General features: G+C 39.6%; 1 protein-coding gene across 3 annotated transcripts in view; it reads right to left on the bottom strand.

Moving 5' to 3' along the window:
* FHDC1 (FH2 domain containing 1) overlaps positions 1–17873 on the bottom strand; it is a 50983-nt gene that overhangs the window by 20148 nt on the left and 12962 nt on the right. For all 3 annotated transcript variants that reach the window (XM_073341375.1, XM_073341377.1, XM_073341376.1), the window contains 2 exons: positions 14955–15016; positions 12525–12627 (listed from right to left, as the gene is read on the bottom strand). In XM_073341375.1, the coding sequence (XP_073197476.1) occupies positions 12525–12627; positions 14955–15016 (165 nt within the window). The remainder of the gene's footprint in view (positions 1–12524; positions 12628–14954; positions 15017–17873) is intronic.

The raw sequence follows: 17873 nt of genomic DNA, 5'->3' as shown, positions 1-17873 counted from the left end.
CTTGAAATCAGAGTTCCCTTTCAGAAAAATGAAAACCAATTGCACCTCCTTCAATCCCAACATGTGCAAGGCAGCACAGGGGGACACCTGCAAGTCATTATTATATGCCTCTCATACCTCCATAACTAGTCCTGTGCGCCATCTTGCCGGAGCACACAAAAAGAGAAAGACGTGGTCATGATGTTTGCGAGAATAGTGCCCCAGTTTCCATGAGAATTAGGTTCTTTCATTTTTGATTGCTCATTTTGCGATTCTCCGTTGTAAGCAGGTGAATTTCCTGTCTGACAGGTGCCAACTATTCAGGTGATCACAAGTCTGGCATACTGGATGTATGCTTGAAAGTTAACAGTGTTCAGTGCTTACAGAACTAAGATGATTTAGCAATATATTACAATTGTAATAAAAGTGTGTAGTTAAGTTGCAATATATTTTCATCGCATACATGCTTTCACTCATTGCTTTCTCTACAATTCTCTTTCGGGGTGAGACTTCATATTCTTGGTCTCAATCTAAATGTGAATTTGTGGGAGGTTTTATCTTATTTTGAAATATTGAAGCCAAATCCAGATAGTCATTTTAAAGTATTTGGATGTGGCTGGAAAGATAATTTAAAATGTAAAGGAAACAATTTTTTTTAAAAGCTCAAATTTAGAACCTTATGTGAGGCTAGCCGTCCATGAGGATTGGTCACCTATACAGGTTTGGGAAGAAGAAAAAAAAGAAGAAGAAGATACAGTATTACAACCACGGTTCCCTAACATGGTTATTATCTGGTTTCAGAGTAGCAGCCGTGTTAGTCTGTATTCGCAAAAAGAAAAGGAGTACTTGTGGCACCTTAGAGACTAACACATTTATTTGAGCATAAGCTTTCGTGAGCTACAGCTCGCTTCATCGGATGCATTCAGTGGAAAATACAGTGGGGAGATTTATATACACAGAGAACATGAAACAATGGGTGTTACCGTACACAACACCCATTGTTTCATGTTCTCTGTGTATATAAATCTCCCCACTGTATTTTCCACTGAATGCATCCGATGAAGCGAGCTGTAGCTCACGAAAGCTTATGCTCAAATAAATGTGTTAGTCTCTAAGGTGCCACAAGTACTCCTTTTCTTTTTATGGTTATATCTGATGCACAACAGGGCCTTAAAAATATACTGCCGTCTAGTTTATGTGCCAGACACTCATGACACTGTGCACACATCACAAAAATATCCAGAACCTCCTTATCTCAAATACAGACATTATGAGAAAATGCAGCAGATACCTCCCCACTCCTCAATACACATTTGTCTGTCATCTGTACTCTCCTCTTTCATCCTGGCTGCATCAATACCCATACACACTCTGGAAGCCATAGATACAAACATTCTGTTTGTACACAAGCACCCACACATACAGTGAAGAAATAAGTAGACACACCCTCGTTGAAGCACAACTGCAATTTTGTCCAAGTAAGTTATAAGAATGTTTCACAATATGTAGAAATCATGCATAAACTCATGCCCACATCCAGTCATCCTCCTCTATCTTCCCCCACACAAACTTTGTAGCTCACCTTCACATTTCTCTCACACCCCGCATACATACCTGCATATAAACAACTCCATCCTCTTCTCCTTTCTCCGCACCACACCTCCTCTCACTGCCAACCACATGTAGACACTAAGGCCAGCATTCAGTTTTGTAGGAACCACAACCTGTTCTGGGGTGGGATTGTTCAGACCATAGCAGTCTTTCCTTCCCATTCCCACTGCTGATCTGGACATCGGCCATTCATAGGCTGCTGTGATTCAGCACAGAATCACAAGCCTCTCAGAGCATCCAGGCTCCAAATGAATCATTTGAATGGCTTTTGCCTACGGTTGGCACAACTACAGGTGGATTACACACATTCACCTCAGACATTAATGTTCTTTTATTTTCTTTCTTTTTAAGGACAGAGAATAGTCTTATTTTTAATTTTAAAAGATTCTGTATTATAAAGATCTGAAGGTTTCTGACATTGTTCTTTTTTATGACATTAAGACAAAGGATCCTACCTCTCCACAAAAAAGGGGGGGTGGGCAGACAGGGTTATTCTGCTTGTTTTCACAGTAAACATTCAAGATTTGTTTGTCATGGAAGACGCTAGAGCTTTAACTAAGTTATGGACTTTTTTTTGTAAAAGATCCCCCACAAGTGACAGACAAGGCTCTGCAGCTGGACCCTTTTTCACCACTGTGTGTTAAGCCTGCTGAAGAGCTGGTTAAACTTAACTTAATGGTAAAGAGACTGGAAACTGCTGGTGATTTGTCGACACTAGCGCTCGCAGTATAATACATACACTGAAGGATTCCTCCTCCCCACCTGTCACCTCAGTACAGTTCCCAGTTCCCTTGTGAAGACAGCTATACATGACAGGAGAACTAATTAAGTTATGACACCACAGGAATCAAGAGAATGAAAGCAGAGTAAAATGAGAGATAAAAAGATATTTAGTCAGACTGTTTATATTTCTGAACTCCCAGTGCCTAATGAACATTCTAAAGAAAGGATTGCTTTGTTGAAGATTTAACCCTTGCCTCTTCACTTAAGATACAAAAGCCACCAAAAACCAATTCCAGACCCCCCAGGAAGTCCACCACCAAAGCCACAGAAGACCAGACTTGAAACGACTTTTTTTTTTTTTTTGTAATAGTGTAGAAATACAGCAAAGTATAAAGAGCTAAAAAATTAGAGGAAGCAGAATTTTAAATATCAGAAATGCAGGTTCTACCTAACATGAAAGCAGATCTGATAAAATATATTTTGCACAAAAAAATTAACCAGAAACTGCAATTGTTATCAGCATTTTCTGCGATCAATGTTGCTTTCAACATTTTTTGAATTTTAAAACAAAAATTATTTTGTTTCCAGCCTACATTTCAAAATGAATTCTTTCCTTTAAGATACCATTTTGACTTTTGGAAAATGAAAGTTTTCTTTCTCTCCCTCGCCCACCACCACCACCACCATTTTTACGCTGGAAGAAGAAATAGGAGTGGAGATGGCATGAAAAAAAAAGGGGGGGGGGAGGAAGAAGAGGGAGAGAGAAATCAAAAATCAACACACTAAAAACCAAAACTTTTCAGTTTCCAAAAACCAAAATGACATTTCACATTGAAATAAAATGGAAAAAAAAAAAAAAAAAACCGAAACACCACCTGTTGATTCAAAATGAAAATGCCTATGAAAAACCCAAAATTTTGTCAAAAAGTGATAAAGCTTCTATTTTTCCAGTTACAACAAAGATATACCAAGAAAGAGAATCCTGGTTAGAGAGGAATTGAGTTGCATTCACACTACTTACATACAACTTGTGTAGTCTTTGCAGGTATCCTGACCTATCCCTCCAGAAAAACCAAAACAGAGTTGTGAACTCAGCCATCTATTTCAAAGTTTACACAAAAAACATTGACTGGTATGCCTACACAGCAAAGAAAAACCCCTTGGGCTCATGGGGCTTGGACTGTAGGGATGAACCCGGACGTCTACATAGCAATGAAACATCCCCACAGCCAGAGCCCAAGTCGGCTGTCATGGGTTTTTCTTTGCTGTGTAGACATACCTTAAGCATTCAGGCCGTTTCCCCCTTCAAAAAGAGACAGGACATTACATGTAGAAGACTGTAAATGCAACTTTAAAATTTAAATGCACAAAAGCCAGGAAGCAAGATAGCTGACATCAGCCATGGCAGCAGGTGAACGTACTGTTGGGGAGGCTAGCCCCCACCTCTTCCGCTCTGCCCGAGGCCCCTCCTCCCTTCTCCCACTCCCTCCCTCACCAGAGCCTGGAGCACGCACACACCCCCGTGGTCACTGGCCCCCCCATATCCCCCCAGCCTCAGCACACCCAGCAAGCGGCATGGCAGAGCGCCCCCAGCCCCAGAGTGCCGGGGGGGCGGTGCAGCTGAAGCACATCCAGCCCCAGCACTAGGTGGGCAGTGGTGCGGCCAGAAGATATTAGTAACCCATTTTACAAACGTAAGGACAAAAGCACAGAGAAGCTAAAAGATCCTTTCTGCACTTTATAATCTAGTGTGTTATAACTAGGTCCCCACATTACATATAAGTTTTGCAGTGTATTAACTAGGTCATAAGGTTATAACAATCTGGAGGAAATCTAAGGCAATATCTAAGACAAAATTTTATCCCATACACACATTTCTTTGCTATAGTATTACATATTTTCCAATTTAAAAAGTTTCAGACATCCAATAATGAAACAGAAAAAAAATGCCACAGGCATCATGTTTTCAAGCTTCTCTCTGCAACCACGAGAGCTAGAAAAGTTGTTCACAAGAAAGTCAAAATGCTCCCATAGTCCCATGACTCCAGGAGCTGCGGCGCTAATTAACACCCCAAGTATTATAACAGCCATGATGAAATCATGAATTTTGGCAACACCGCACACTATCTGTCATATCCTTAACACATCAACGGACTTTGGATAGGTTCACAAATGATTTGAGAACACGAGCTAAAATTAAAAACCACCACCACCACAAATAGTGAACAAGGAAGCATAATTAAACTTCATCCTCAATTTTTCATTTCTTGAGTTTCACACTGAGCTGCTGTTAATTTTTCATTTGCTTTTTTAGATGGATTATATGTTTGCAATGGCCATGAACACACAGATTTTACATTCACATAATTCACCCTCACTTTAAAGTCTGTTACGAAATGGAGAAAAATCTGACCTCATTTGGTCTGAAGATTTCTATCGCCAATATTTAATTATTTTTTTAGAGCCAGGAAAGCCAGTAGATGAGTTATAAACAGCTTTCCACCAGCAACATGCAGTACACTAGCGAGAAAGTGAATTTTATTTTATGAATACCAGGACAACTATGCAAAGCTCCTGAATGAGAGTCAGAGTCCTTGACTGAAACTGTAACTCATTCTTGGATGCAGATACTCATTTGAGTAGATTACTCCATCTCAAAAAGAGGCAGCAGTACACAATGGGATAGATGAATAGGATAAGTCTCCTCCATTTCTCCATGTTTCCATATCACTGTGAACATACATGGCATTTTAAAAAACGAGGCCCTGTTCCCACAGTGCTTACTGGCTAGATCAAACAATGACACATGGGAAAGCATCTGAAGTGCAAGGAATGGAGACACCACACGTGAAATGCCCCTCTTCTTACCTACACAATATCGTGAGGAGATAAGAAAAAGAGACAAAGGGTGCAGTCAAAAGAAGACTGCCATTGATTTAAGGGGTAAACAAGGATGTAGGAGGAGATGAAAAATATAAAGGAGGGACAGAGTCACACAAAGCATTGAAGGAAAGGAAGAGGAGACTGAATTTTATGTAGAAATTGAGAAGATATTTAAAGGGAGTTGAGCAAGCAGGGAGAAGTTTTCCAGTAATCTAAGTGAGAGATTATTAGTGTTTTTAAGACAAAGAACTATCAAACAACAGATTTTTAGGCATTGTAAGGAAGGATTAACAGGATGTGTTGATAAGCCTGGGCAAGCATGTGTGTGGTGAGTTGATGAATAGGTTAGACTATCCAAAATCTGTGCTTGCAATACATACAGAAAAGAATGTGACATGGTGGCTGCTAAAAATTGTGTACTGTGAACTTCCTTACTCCTTACCAATTTGGGCCTGTGGAGCAGTATACTGGTATGCATCAAAAGCAGCTAGAAGATTCCCCCCTGGTTTGGTCAGGATGCCAGGAAGAGTAACAGTCAGCCATTTTAATGGGATATAGGCCCAGCTTTGTAGCTGGAATCTTTTTTTTAAAAAAAAGGGAGGGAGTTGGGGAGGCTCTTTTGTATCAGAGATTGGTAGCATGGAAGACCAGCACTTTTCCTCCATAAATACACAGAATACTGACCTGACAAGGAGTGGGACTGGGGAAGGAGGAAGTGACAAATACAGACAGGTCTTTCTTCTCCAGTGTTGAGAGAGATGGTATGGTGGTAAATGAATCATTCCAGGAAGACCTGTGCTTGGCAACTAATGATTTGCTGGTGTTGAGTTTTTTTATTTATTTATTTTAACTATCTAGAAAACGTTACACTTGTTTTTTGCACCAGACTTCTGCCTTTGAGACCATTTTCTGTGGATGCTGGTAACCCTGGTAATAAATCCTCAGTACTCCACAGAGAAAAGCTTGTGGTTTTAAAACAAGAAATTTGAGAAATTTCACAGGCTGGAAGCTTTGTCTGACCTTGACTTTGTCAATTTTGCAAATCACACATTTGAAAATGTTCAAACAATTTCTGTTTGACAAAATCCCTCACAACAGTGCCAGTATTTCAATAATGCCTGTATCCAGTTTCACAAAAAAACAACATTGAACAAAAGTGCCATTTATACACAATTCTAAGAGTTCAGTTACCAACTAAAATGTTCTTAGTGTTAACACCCTTTTAATGCATGTAAATAAAGCTAATACAATTAGAGTACGGAAGGCACAAAACATTTTGAAGATAACAAAATAAATCCTTACTCTTTGTTTTGTTTTAATTATCTAGCCTTATTTTAAAAAGTTGTTCCATCTCAAAAAAGACTGCACAGAAAGGTGGAATAACCATCAGTGGGAGGTTGGGGGGGAGGGACAAATTGTTAAGATATAAAACTTGCAGCATAAGTCAGGCTGGTGTGTAGGGAAACACTGAGGTAACAGGGCTATTTATCAACATTTTCTAGGACACTGATAAGATTACAGCATAAATCAAGTGTTTACAATTTACCAGCAGTAGTGTGAATAAAGGTTGAGGGTCAAACTGAAACGAGCAGGAGAATTCAAAGAATTCACCCTTCACAGCGGTGACAACAAATGCATTTTCAGTGCAAGGTTTGTATCATTGTATCATGGAAACTGCAGAAAAATCTCTGAAGTCCCAGGTGACTGGGTGGCAAAAAAAGACTGTTCAGGACCCACCTGAGGATGGCTCTGCAACCCAATACACAAGACAAATCAAGAGTGCCCACAAAGAGGTTTACAAGCACCCTGGGTCCACATCAGGAACTCTAAGCTGTTCTGCAAGGAACAGGCTGAAAACAGGATGGTGTGTTGTCTTCTTGGAACCAAGCTGTGACTGCAAGATTAGGTAGGTTTCTGAAGTCAGTGCGCAAAGATCCACTGGCATGGTGTATGTTGGTATTAGTGACACTGTTTCAGATGATACCTCAGAGATTACAGGCCACTTCAGAGAAGACGGAAGGGTACTGAAGGAGAGGAATGTGATCTTTCCTGTCCCACAAGCAAAGGAAGAGAGAAAGCAGAAGATTCTGGAACTGTGTCACTGACTAGATAAGTGGTTGAAAGGAAGAGGGTTTTGATTTTGTGGAACATAAGTCAACCTTCTTAGGAGAGGGAGCTGTGCAAATCTGGATGACCTCCATCTCAGTAGAGGAGGAATCAATCTTTAGGGGACCGGCTGGAGGGTATTTATATTTAACAAGAGAAACAGATAAAAAAAAGGAATAAATGAGCATTCATTTGGTACAAAATAAATCTAGGCACCAAGGGATGTGAAGAGAAGAAATTCTTTAATTGCCTATGTACCAAGTATAGGAGTCTGGGTAATAAGAGGAATTGCAATTGCTCATTTATAGGCATAAATTTAACTTAGTGGGTATTATTGAAATCTGCTGAGAAGAGTCACATGACTGCAATGTTAAAATCATAACTGCTTTAAATAGGATTGAAAGGGAAAAGCGGGAGTGGAGATGGTACTCTGACACTCTGTCAAAAATAGATCACTGCCCACTTGGAAGCAAATGACCTTGAATGCTTATGGATCAACCTTCTAATAGATAAGGCACAAGATATGATACTCGTTGGTGCCTGCTACAGACCACCAAGTCACACTAAAGAACAGAACAACCAGCTCCTTAAGCATCTACATGTAGGGGTAGGACAAAAAGCTACATTATCGTGGGGAACTTATCTCTGAGTGACCTATGTGAGAGGTCTCATGCTGTCAAGACTAAAATGTGCTTGGAATTTATAAATATTATAAATAACAGTTTCCTAACCCAAATAGTGTGGCATCCTACATTGGAGAATTCTGCATTAGACCTAATTTTGACAGATGAAGAGGAATTGACATAAAAATAAATAAGTTTGTGTTTGCTTAGGTGCAAGTGATGATGACTTGATTACATCTATTGTGTGTAAGCAAAACCAAGTCCAAACCAGTAATATATGTGATGAGATTGGAGTTGCTATGTAATAATATATGAATACTGTGTGTTTACCTGGTTACTGGGATGCTTACTGTATGACTATATGGGTGTAGTTTAATAGTGGCTATAAAGGGGAAAAAAAAAAAACCAAACAGGAAGGGGAAGAACAATAGTTCAAGATAAACCACTTTTCAGCAGACATTTTAGAAACAATGCCAGAACCAGAAAAGGCTTGGGAACAGAAGATCCAAAGGACTACAGTAGTTGAAAGAGAGAGAGTCAAGAAAGAGGGAAAACAAACTAAGATGCAGGTGACCATTGGGGTGCCTAAAGTTAGGCCTGTTTAGTTACCCTCAGAAGAGATGGTCAGACTTTAGGTAAGATAAACCTGTGTAGATTATTGTTTTAAAATCTCTCTCTCTAAATGCTTTTTTTCCTATTGCAACAACTGTTTGTCACTATAAACACCACTAGTCACAGACTCCTGAAAGGAAGAATACAGGTGCCAAACCCAGTCAGACCTGCTGGGTACGCATGTCTGATAGACTGGGCCATGGGTACCCTGTTTAAGGCTGTCAAGGTTCCTCCCCCACTCTGAACTCTAGGGTACAGATGTGGGGACCTGCATGAAAAACCTCCTAAGCTTATCTTTACCAGCTTAGGTCAAAACTTCCCCAAGGTACAAAATATTACACCCGTTATCCTTGGACTGGCCGCTACCACCACCAAACTAATACTGGTTACTGGGGAAGAGCTGTTTGGACGTGTCCTTCCCCCCAAAATACTTCCCAAAACCTTGCACCCCACTTCCTGGACAAGGTTTGGTAAAAAGCCTCACCAATTTGCCTAGGTGACTACAGACCCAGACCCTTGGATCTTAAGAACAATGAACAATCCTCCCAACACTTGCACCCCCACTTTCCTGGGAAATGTTGGATAAAAAGCCTCACCAATTTGCATAGGTGACCACAGACCCAAACCCTTGGATCTGAGAACAATGAAAAAGCATTCAGTGTTTTACAAGAAGACTTTTAATAAAAAATAGAAGTAAATAGAAATAAAGAAATCCCCCCTGTAAAATCAGGATGGTAGATATCTTACAGGGTAATTAGATTTAAAAACATAGAGAACCCCTCTAGGCAAAACCTTAAGTTACAAAAAAGATACACAGACAGAAATAGTTATTCTATTCAGCACAATTCTTTTCTCAGCCATTTAAAGAAATCATAATCTAACACATACCTAGCTAGATTACTTACTAAAAGTTCTAAGACTCCATTCCTGTTCTGTCCCTGGCCAAGACGACTACAGACAGACACAGACCCTTTGTTTCTCTCCCTCCTCCCAGCTTTTGAAAGTATCTTGTCTCCTCATTGGTCATTTTGGTCAGGTGCCAGCGAGGTTACCTTTAGCTTCTTAACCCTTTACAGGTGAGAGGAGCTTTCCCCTGGCCAGGAGGGATTTCAAAGGGGTTTACCCTTCCCTTTATATTTATGACAAAGGCCACGTCTACATTACGGGGACTAAACCTGCATAGCTACAGTGCCATAGCCATGCCTACGTAACCCAGTAGTGCACACACAGCTGATGCTAATGCAAGGGGTTTTTCCCATCGGTGTAGGAACACCACCTTCCTGAGCTAGGTTGGCAGAAGCATTCTTCCATCAGCCTAGCTACTACTACACTGGAGGTTAAGTTGAAATAGCTGCATCGTGCAGAGGGGTGAATTTTTCATACCCTTGAGTGCTGTAGCTGTGTCTACGAAAATTTTAAGCACAGACCAGTCCCAAAAGTAGGAGAAACCACCCAGGATGGGTAAATCCACAAGGTCAGACACCTGAAGAAGTGGCACACCCCGAGACCACCAAAGAGGATGCAGCTAGCACTGCAACTGTGAAAGAGCTTGGTGCTTTATAAAGATCAGTTTCACAAAGCTGAAAACAAATATCACCCAAATCATCTGGGAGAAAATTTAAACGGTGAATCTGAAAAGGACCTGGAAGTCATGGTGACTAATCAGCAGCACAATGCTGAGGCCAAAGGGCTAGTGCAGTCCTTGAAAGTAAAAACAGAGGACTATCAAGTAGGAAGATTACCTCACCTCTGTATGTGCCCCTGTGTCCAGTTCTGGTAGCTACACTTCAAGAAGGATATTGGAGAGGGTTCAGAGAAGAGCCATGAGAACGATTCAAGGATTGGAAATCATGCCTTACAGTGAAAATCTCAAGTTGCTCAATCTAATCATTTTAACAAAGAAAAGGGTAAGGGGTGACTTGATCATAATCTGTAAGTACCTACACAGGAACAGAAATTTGATAATAGAGGGCTCTTGAATCTAGCAGACAAAATGTAGAACAAGAACTAATGGCTGGAAATTGATGATAGACAAACTCAGCCTAAAAATAAGGTGCAAATTTTTAACCATTGGAAAAACTTATCCAAGGACGTGGTAGATCCTTTATCACATGAAGTATTTTTAAATTGAGATTGGTTTTCTGAAAGACATGCTCTAGTTAAACCACAGCTACTGGACTTTAAGTAGGAGTTCATACAGGGAAGTTCTATGGCCAGTGTTATGTAGGAGGTCAGACTAGATTATCACAATGGTCCCTTGTGGCCTTTAGGTCTCAGAATTTAATCAGTTTTCTACTGCTGCCTAACTACATGCCAGTCTTCTTTCTCTAGAAATCAGCTACAGCCTTCCTTCCCTGACAGCCCCATACTAGCTCCTTTGCTACAGGACATGCAAGATGTACATTCACTACCCACAGCAGCTTGACTGAGTGTGACATTCAGCTGTTCCACATAAGGTCAACTGAACTTTCATGGTGTCAGAAGCCATGTTCTAGTTTTGGAGAATTGCTAGACACATCAAGATTTCACAACTGTAAGTCTCCTACAGCATGGAACTCAGAAAACTAGGTAGGAGTTCCATCTGATTTAGGATTGAAGTGCGTGAAATTATAATCAGAGCATACAATTAACTTCCAGAGTCACGCCTATCTGAAAGTTTACCAACTCTTGCCACAAGTAACATCCAAGACCTACAGCTGAAAGATTAGAAGGGAAAAATACTTTTGTCAATTTATTTTGTGCATTGACTACAGATGAAGTGAGGTTATGATTCAATTTCCCGTTATATATAGTTACTCCACCATTTTCCATTTTATGTGGGTTTTTCCACACTCAGTAGAAAAAACTTATTTTTGAAGGCTGATACGTGTATTGTAAAGCCACATAAAATTGGAAGGGAGAAGGGAATGGTTTCAGGAACAATTTCAGTACCCAAAACTACTTTGAACTCCACCTCTAAAACTGACTAACTATATTTCAAGTTGACGGTGTCCCTTTATATACAAACCCCTCTAACTTAACCTTTAGATTACACATTCCCAATCAAAGTTATAGACCTTACCACTATACATGTTATTTGTCCCCATGACAAAGTAAGTAGCCCGGGTTAAGGATGTGTGCTTGAGTACAATTAAGTAGAGATGTGTGGTGTTGTTGGTTATATGTTTGAACTGAAAGCAAGTTTGTTGCTGAGCAAGTTGTTGTCAGAGAGCATTTGAATATTAGGATATTGAAGTGGTATGGCATACGAGTTAAGGTTGGCCTGAATGTTAACTGTCAATTTTCTGGTTTTTAAAAATTGTTTTTAGAGAGCTTGTGTGTCAGTCGACTTAAGTTTATCAAACAAATTGGCACATTTAGGATTGTGGATCACTAAGGCAGCACAGAAACAAGTTACCACGGGGTCTCCATCCCGGGGGAGTCGACGGGAGAAACTCTCCCATCGACTTACCTTACTCTTCTCGTTGTGGATAGAGTACAGGCATCAACTGGAGAGCGATCTGTTGTCAATTTGGCAGGTCTTCACTAGACCTGCTAAATCGACTGCCGGTGGATCGATCTCAGAGCATCGATTCCAGCTGTACTGTAGATGTAGCCTAAATGAAGGCACTGGGCAACTGTGTTTGGTTCCAACTGTAGAACCTCTGCACCCACTGGAAGAGAATTGAGCAGTAATTTACAGGTCGTAACTTAATAAAATACATCTAAGAAACAAAGCCACCTTATCAGTGCCTTAATTAGGGACTGCCAACAAACAAACAGTTAAACTACTTAGTAGGCAGGGAATGACTAAGACTATGTCCTCAGTATCTCAAGCAAGTATGTTGTCATCCTACAGGCCAAATATTTGCACTTAATGGTTTTACATTCATAGATCTCCAGAGTTTTGATGCCCCTTTTAGAGAAAAAATAAGAGCTGTTCTGTAGAATCCCAGGCAACAGCAGCTCTACCACAAAAGCAGCAACTAAATAAAACCGCTTACTTACCTCCTCTGCTTCTGGCAATAATTTAAGGAATTCACGCAGCATCTCACACCCACCGAGATCACCTTTTCCTTGATTAATATCTTCAATTATGGATTGAGCAGGCCTTGAATACACAATTAATCAATTACATTTCAAATGCTTGAGTAACAGCAGTTATACACTGGAGAAAAAAACATACCTCTGCTATGCACAATAATTGTAATTAGTCATGCATCAGTATTTACAACAGTGTTATTCAAAAACAACATTCAGCAATGCCTCTACTGAAGAGCAATTTTCTAATCAGTGCATAAAAGGTTCAACACCACCAGCTTACTCTTAAAAAGTTCCTTCATCTCATAAGAACAGCCATACTGGGTCGGACCAATGGCCCATCTAGCCCAGTATCCTGTCTTCTGACAGTGGCCAATGCCAGATGCTTCAGAAGGAATGAACAGAACAGGGCAATTACTGAGTCATACATTCCTATTGTCCATTCCCAGCATCTGACAGTCAGAGGCTTACAGACACCTAGAGCATGGCTGCATCCCTGGCCTCTTGTCTAATAGCCATTGAAGGACCTACCCTCCATGAACTTATCTAATTCTTTTTTGAACCCAGTTATGCTTTTGGCCTTCACAATATCCACTGGCAACGAGTTCCACGGGATGACTGTGCATTGTGTGAAGAGGTACCTCATTTTATTTTAAACCTGCTGCCTATGGATTTCATAGGGTGACCCCTGGTTCTTGTGTTATGGGAAGGGGGAAATAATGCTTCCTTATTCACTTTCTCCACACCATTCATGATTTTTATAGACCTCTATCACATTCCCCACCCCCACTCATATCTTTTCTAAACTGAGCAGTCCCAGTCATTTTAATCTCTCCTCATATGGAAACTGTTCCATATCCCTAATCATTTTTGTTGCTCTTCTCTACACCTTTTCCAATTCTAATATATCTTTTTAATACGGTGCGACCAGAACTGCATGCAGGATTCAAGGTGTAGGTGTCCCATGGCTTTATAGTGTGTCATTATTATATTTACTGTCTTATTTATCTATCCATTTCCTCGTGGGTCCAAACATTGTTAGCTTTTTTGATTGCCACTGCACATTGAGCAGTTGTTTTCAGAGACTATTCATGATGACTCCAAGATCTCTTTCTCAAGTGATAACAGCTAATTTGGACTCCATCATTTTGTATGTATGGTTGAGATGTTTTTCAATGTGCATTACTTTGCCTTTATCAACACTGTATTTCATTTTGTTGCCCAGTTACCCAGCTTTGTGAGATCCCTTTGTAACTTTCTGCAGTCAGCTTTCGTGTTAACTATCTTGAGTAATTTTGTATCAATCTGCAAACTTTGCCACCTCACTGTTTATCCCTTTTTCCAAATCACTTATAAATATGTTTGACAGCATTAGTCCCAGTACAGATCTTTGGGGGACATCACTATTCATCTGAAAACTGACCATTTATTCCTATGCTTTGTTTCCTGTCTTTTAACCATTACCAATCCCTGAGAGGACTCACCCTCTTATCCCATGAATGCTCAGTTTTCTGTAGAGCCTTTGGTGAGGGACCTTTTCAACAGCTTTCTGAAAGTCTAAGTTCACTGTATCCAATGGATTACCTTTGTCCACTTGTTTGGTGAGGCATGATTTCCCTCAACAAAAGCTATGTTGATTCTTCCTACCGTATTATGTTCATCTAATAATTCTGTTCTTTACTATAGTTTCAACCAGTTTGCCTGGTACTGAAGTTAGGTTTACTGGCCTGTAATTGCCAGGATCACCTCTAGAGCCATTTTTAAAAATTGGTGTTCCATTAGCTACGTACCAGTCATCTGGTACCAGAGGTTGATTTAAGTGATAGATTACAGATCACAGTTAATAGTTCTGCAATTTCATATTTGAGTTCCTTCAGAACTGCTAGGTGAATACCATCTGGTCCTGGTGACTTATTACCATTTAAGTTATCAGTTTGATTCCTCTAGCACCACCTCAATATGGGACAATTCCTCAGATTTGTCACATAAAAAGAATGGCCCAGGTCTGGGAATCCCCCCCACATCCTCTCTCACCCCATTCCATTCTTTCTTCGTAAAGAGAGAAAAACCAAATGAAGAGCATCTCACGTTGAATTACATGAGAATGTATAGCTTTCAATTACTGCATATGAAACTTCAGCTCAACTGGCAAGGCAACAATCAAACTGAGCTCATTAGTACATAAGATTTAAGTAAAATTGGCACTCAAATAAGCATGTTTTTGTTTAAACTATGAACTGAAGTTATTTGACAATTTTGTGCAGAACCTAAACTAAATTAAAGAAACGTTGCCTTTCCAATTCTATCATATGTCTTCTTTATTTCCAATAATACTTATTGTGTAACCATTTCACTTCAAGCTCAAGTTAATTAATTGTATGAAAAAGGAAATCTTACTTTTTGAATTGTTTGAGAAATATCCCAATATTCATACTTCTTTTTGAATCCAAAATAGAAATCTGAGAGAGAGAAAGCAAGAGACATGACTCCAGTAATACCTGTCTGAAAACCTTAAAATACAGACTCTATTCCTTAAATTGTTATAAAAAGAATAAATTATATGCAATCTTCTGTACAAAAGAGTTGTCACCAAAACACAAGTCAAATGAATGGCTAGATCTGAGTATCATTCATTAGAGAGCAGAAAAGGAGTGATCTATTATTAAATTAGTCTTTAACAGGAAACAATGCAGCCCACCCACAACACTCTTGGCTTGCGGAACAGACGTCCAAGTTAAGAGAAAACCACAGCATGTTAGTGAGAGAATTAAGACAAATTATAATTCACCATGTAACAAGCTAGATTTTATCATAGAAATGTAGGGCTGAAAGGAACCTCAAGAGATCATCTCGTCCATCCCTGTGCTGAGGCAGAAACAAGTGTAGTTAATAGCATCCCTGGCAGGTATATGTCTAACAGTTCTTAAAAACTTTCAGTGATGGGGAGTCCACAATCTACCTTGATAACCTATTCCAATACTAAAAAGTTTTCCCTAAAATCTAACCTACATCTCTCTTGCTGCAGATTAAGCCAATTACTTCTTGTCCTACCTTCAGTGGACATGGAGAACAACTGAGCCCTGTCCTCTTTCTGACAGCCCTTAGCATATCTGAAGTCATATGAGATCACCCCTCAGTCTTCTTTTCTCAAAGCCTGGTCTACACTAGGATATCAAGTCGGTATAACTATGTCATTCTGGGGTATGAAAAATCCACACCCCTGAGCAACACAGTTAAACCGATCTAACCCCAGAGTAGATAGTGCTAGGTCGATGGAAGAATTTTCCCGTTCAACGAGCTACCACCCCTCAGAGAAGTGGATTACCTATGCTGATGGGAGAAGCCCTCCCATCAGCATAGATAATGTCTTCACTGAAGCACTACAGTGGTACAGCTGCAACGCTGCAGCATTTTAAGTGCAGACAAGCTCCAGGACTAAACACAGCCAGCTTTTTTTAAACCTTTCCTCAATATGTCAGGTTTTCTAAACCTTTTATCATTTTTGTTGCTCTCCTCTGTACTCTCTCCAATTTGCCCACATCTTTCTTAAAGCATGGCACCCAAAACTGGACACAGTACTCCAGGGCCAGGTAGAGTGGAATCAATTATTTCATATCATATCCATACATTAATGCTGCTCACTGATGACTTAACTGGGACACAGACTATTACAAAAGTTTGAAGTTCCATGACATCCAGGGACATACTTTGAAATGTATAGTTCGTATTATTTTTATTTCAGGGGTAACTTATCAAATACCATGACCACCACAGTATAAGAACCTAAATAAGAGTCAACACACAGTATTGTTTTAATTCCTATGAATGAACGGTCATGCTGATTAAATGGAAGGACTTTAAATCAGTTAATAAATCTGACATCAGTATTAGATATAGATAATGCTCAAATCTTCAGTTTATCTGGATGCAGTACCCCATGACATTAATTTGGTTTCAGCAGCTTTCTTAGTACGGATATGTTCGGATGGAAGACCAGTGAATTGTGAAGCATGTTTACCAAGAATGCCGCTACTCAGCCAGTGATCACATGGTCATCAAAAGTTTTGGCGATATAAGATTGCCAAAGACTGACAGACTGAACATCCAGCCGGATTATGTTAAGAACCTGGCTAGAGATCAACCTGGATTGCACTTGACCTGCAAGGAAATATGTTCTCTTGGCATTTGTTTGGTTTTTTTTAAAAAAAAAAGCCACAGATTTGTTATAGAATTTTGTTATATGTAATTCTAAAAACCAACCAAAAAAGGAGTGTACTTTTTTTCTCCTCCTATATTTTTAAAGTTCTTTCTAATCAAAAGAATGAGTTAGGTTTTTTTAATACCAAAAAATTGCACCAAGTCCTAATGGAACAAAACTAGGAATCTGAAAAGTTAGCAATTTTCTGAGTGAATTATATCACCTCATTTCATTAAAATTACAATTTTACCACTGCAAGTTTGGAGATAACAGCCATAAAAAACAGTCACTGAGATTTACTATCACAGGAGAATTGTTTCATGTTAACACTGTCACCTGGCTGCCACAAACAACTCCAAATACACAGATGTACAGGGCTCCAATGGCCTCACACTGTGTTTGACAGTTGCACAGATATATTATACTCAGTAACAAAAGTATCAGAAAAAAAAAACCACTATCATTTGCAATGGGAACATCAGGAAAAAGTACCAAATATGTCAAGTTCTGAAGCCAGCTGGTGAAAATAAAAATGCAGATGTAGCTAGTATGCTTCCAGCATACTCCTATACAATACTGCATATCCAAGACAATCTCATTTGCCAAATGTCCCCCCCCCCAAAAAAAAAGTAGATATGAATATTTTCCAGAACTTTGAAATTCCCTCTCTTCTTGATTCAAATTCATTACAAGTCTAAAAGAATGTGATACAGAGTTTTTGGGTTTTTTTTTTAAATTAGATTATTGCTAGCCAGAATTCCTACCAGCCTAGCAAATGTAAACAGTGGGGGTACACCTCAGTCTCTCTCCTCTAATCATGGGAGCTGAGAGGCCCACACAGTTCAATAAGTGAAAGCCCCAGCACCTATTGCAGGTTAAACTATCGTTCCCCAGTGCATTATCTAATCTCCTTTCAAATGTTTCACTGAAGGTACCCCTCAATGACCTTTTAGATTGCAGTTCTATTCTCCAATTGTTCTGCTCACTTCTAATCTAAAATTACCATTCTTTAAATCCTGTAACACAGTCTCATTCAGTCCTTATAGCTTGTTCAATAATTTGTTCAGATCTAAGATCCCTCTCTCCATTTGTGTAAGCTATACAAGTTCTTAACCTTC

This window comes from Lepidochelys kempii, chromosome 4 (genome assembly GCF_965140265.1).
Source record: "Lepidochelys kempii isolate rLepKem1 chromosome 4, rLepKem1.hap2, whole genome shotgun sequence".
NCBI classification, from domain to species: Eukaryota; Metazoa; Chordata; order Testudines; family Cheloniidae; genus Lepidochelys; species Lepidochelys kempii.
This window is presented reverse-complemented; position numbering and strand designations above follow the sequence as displayed.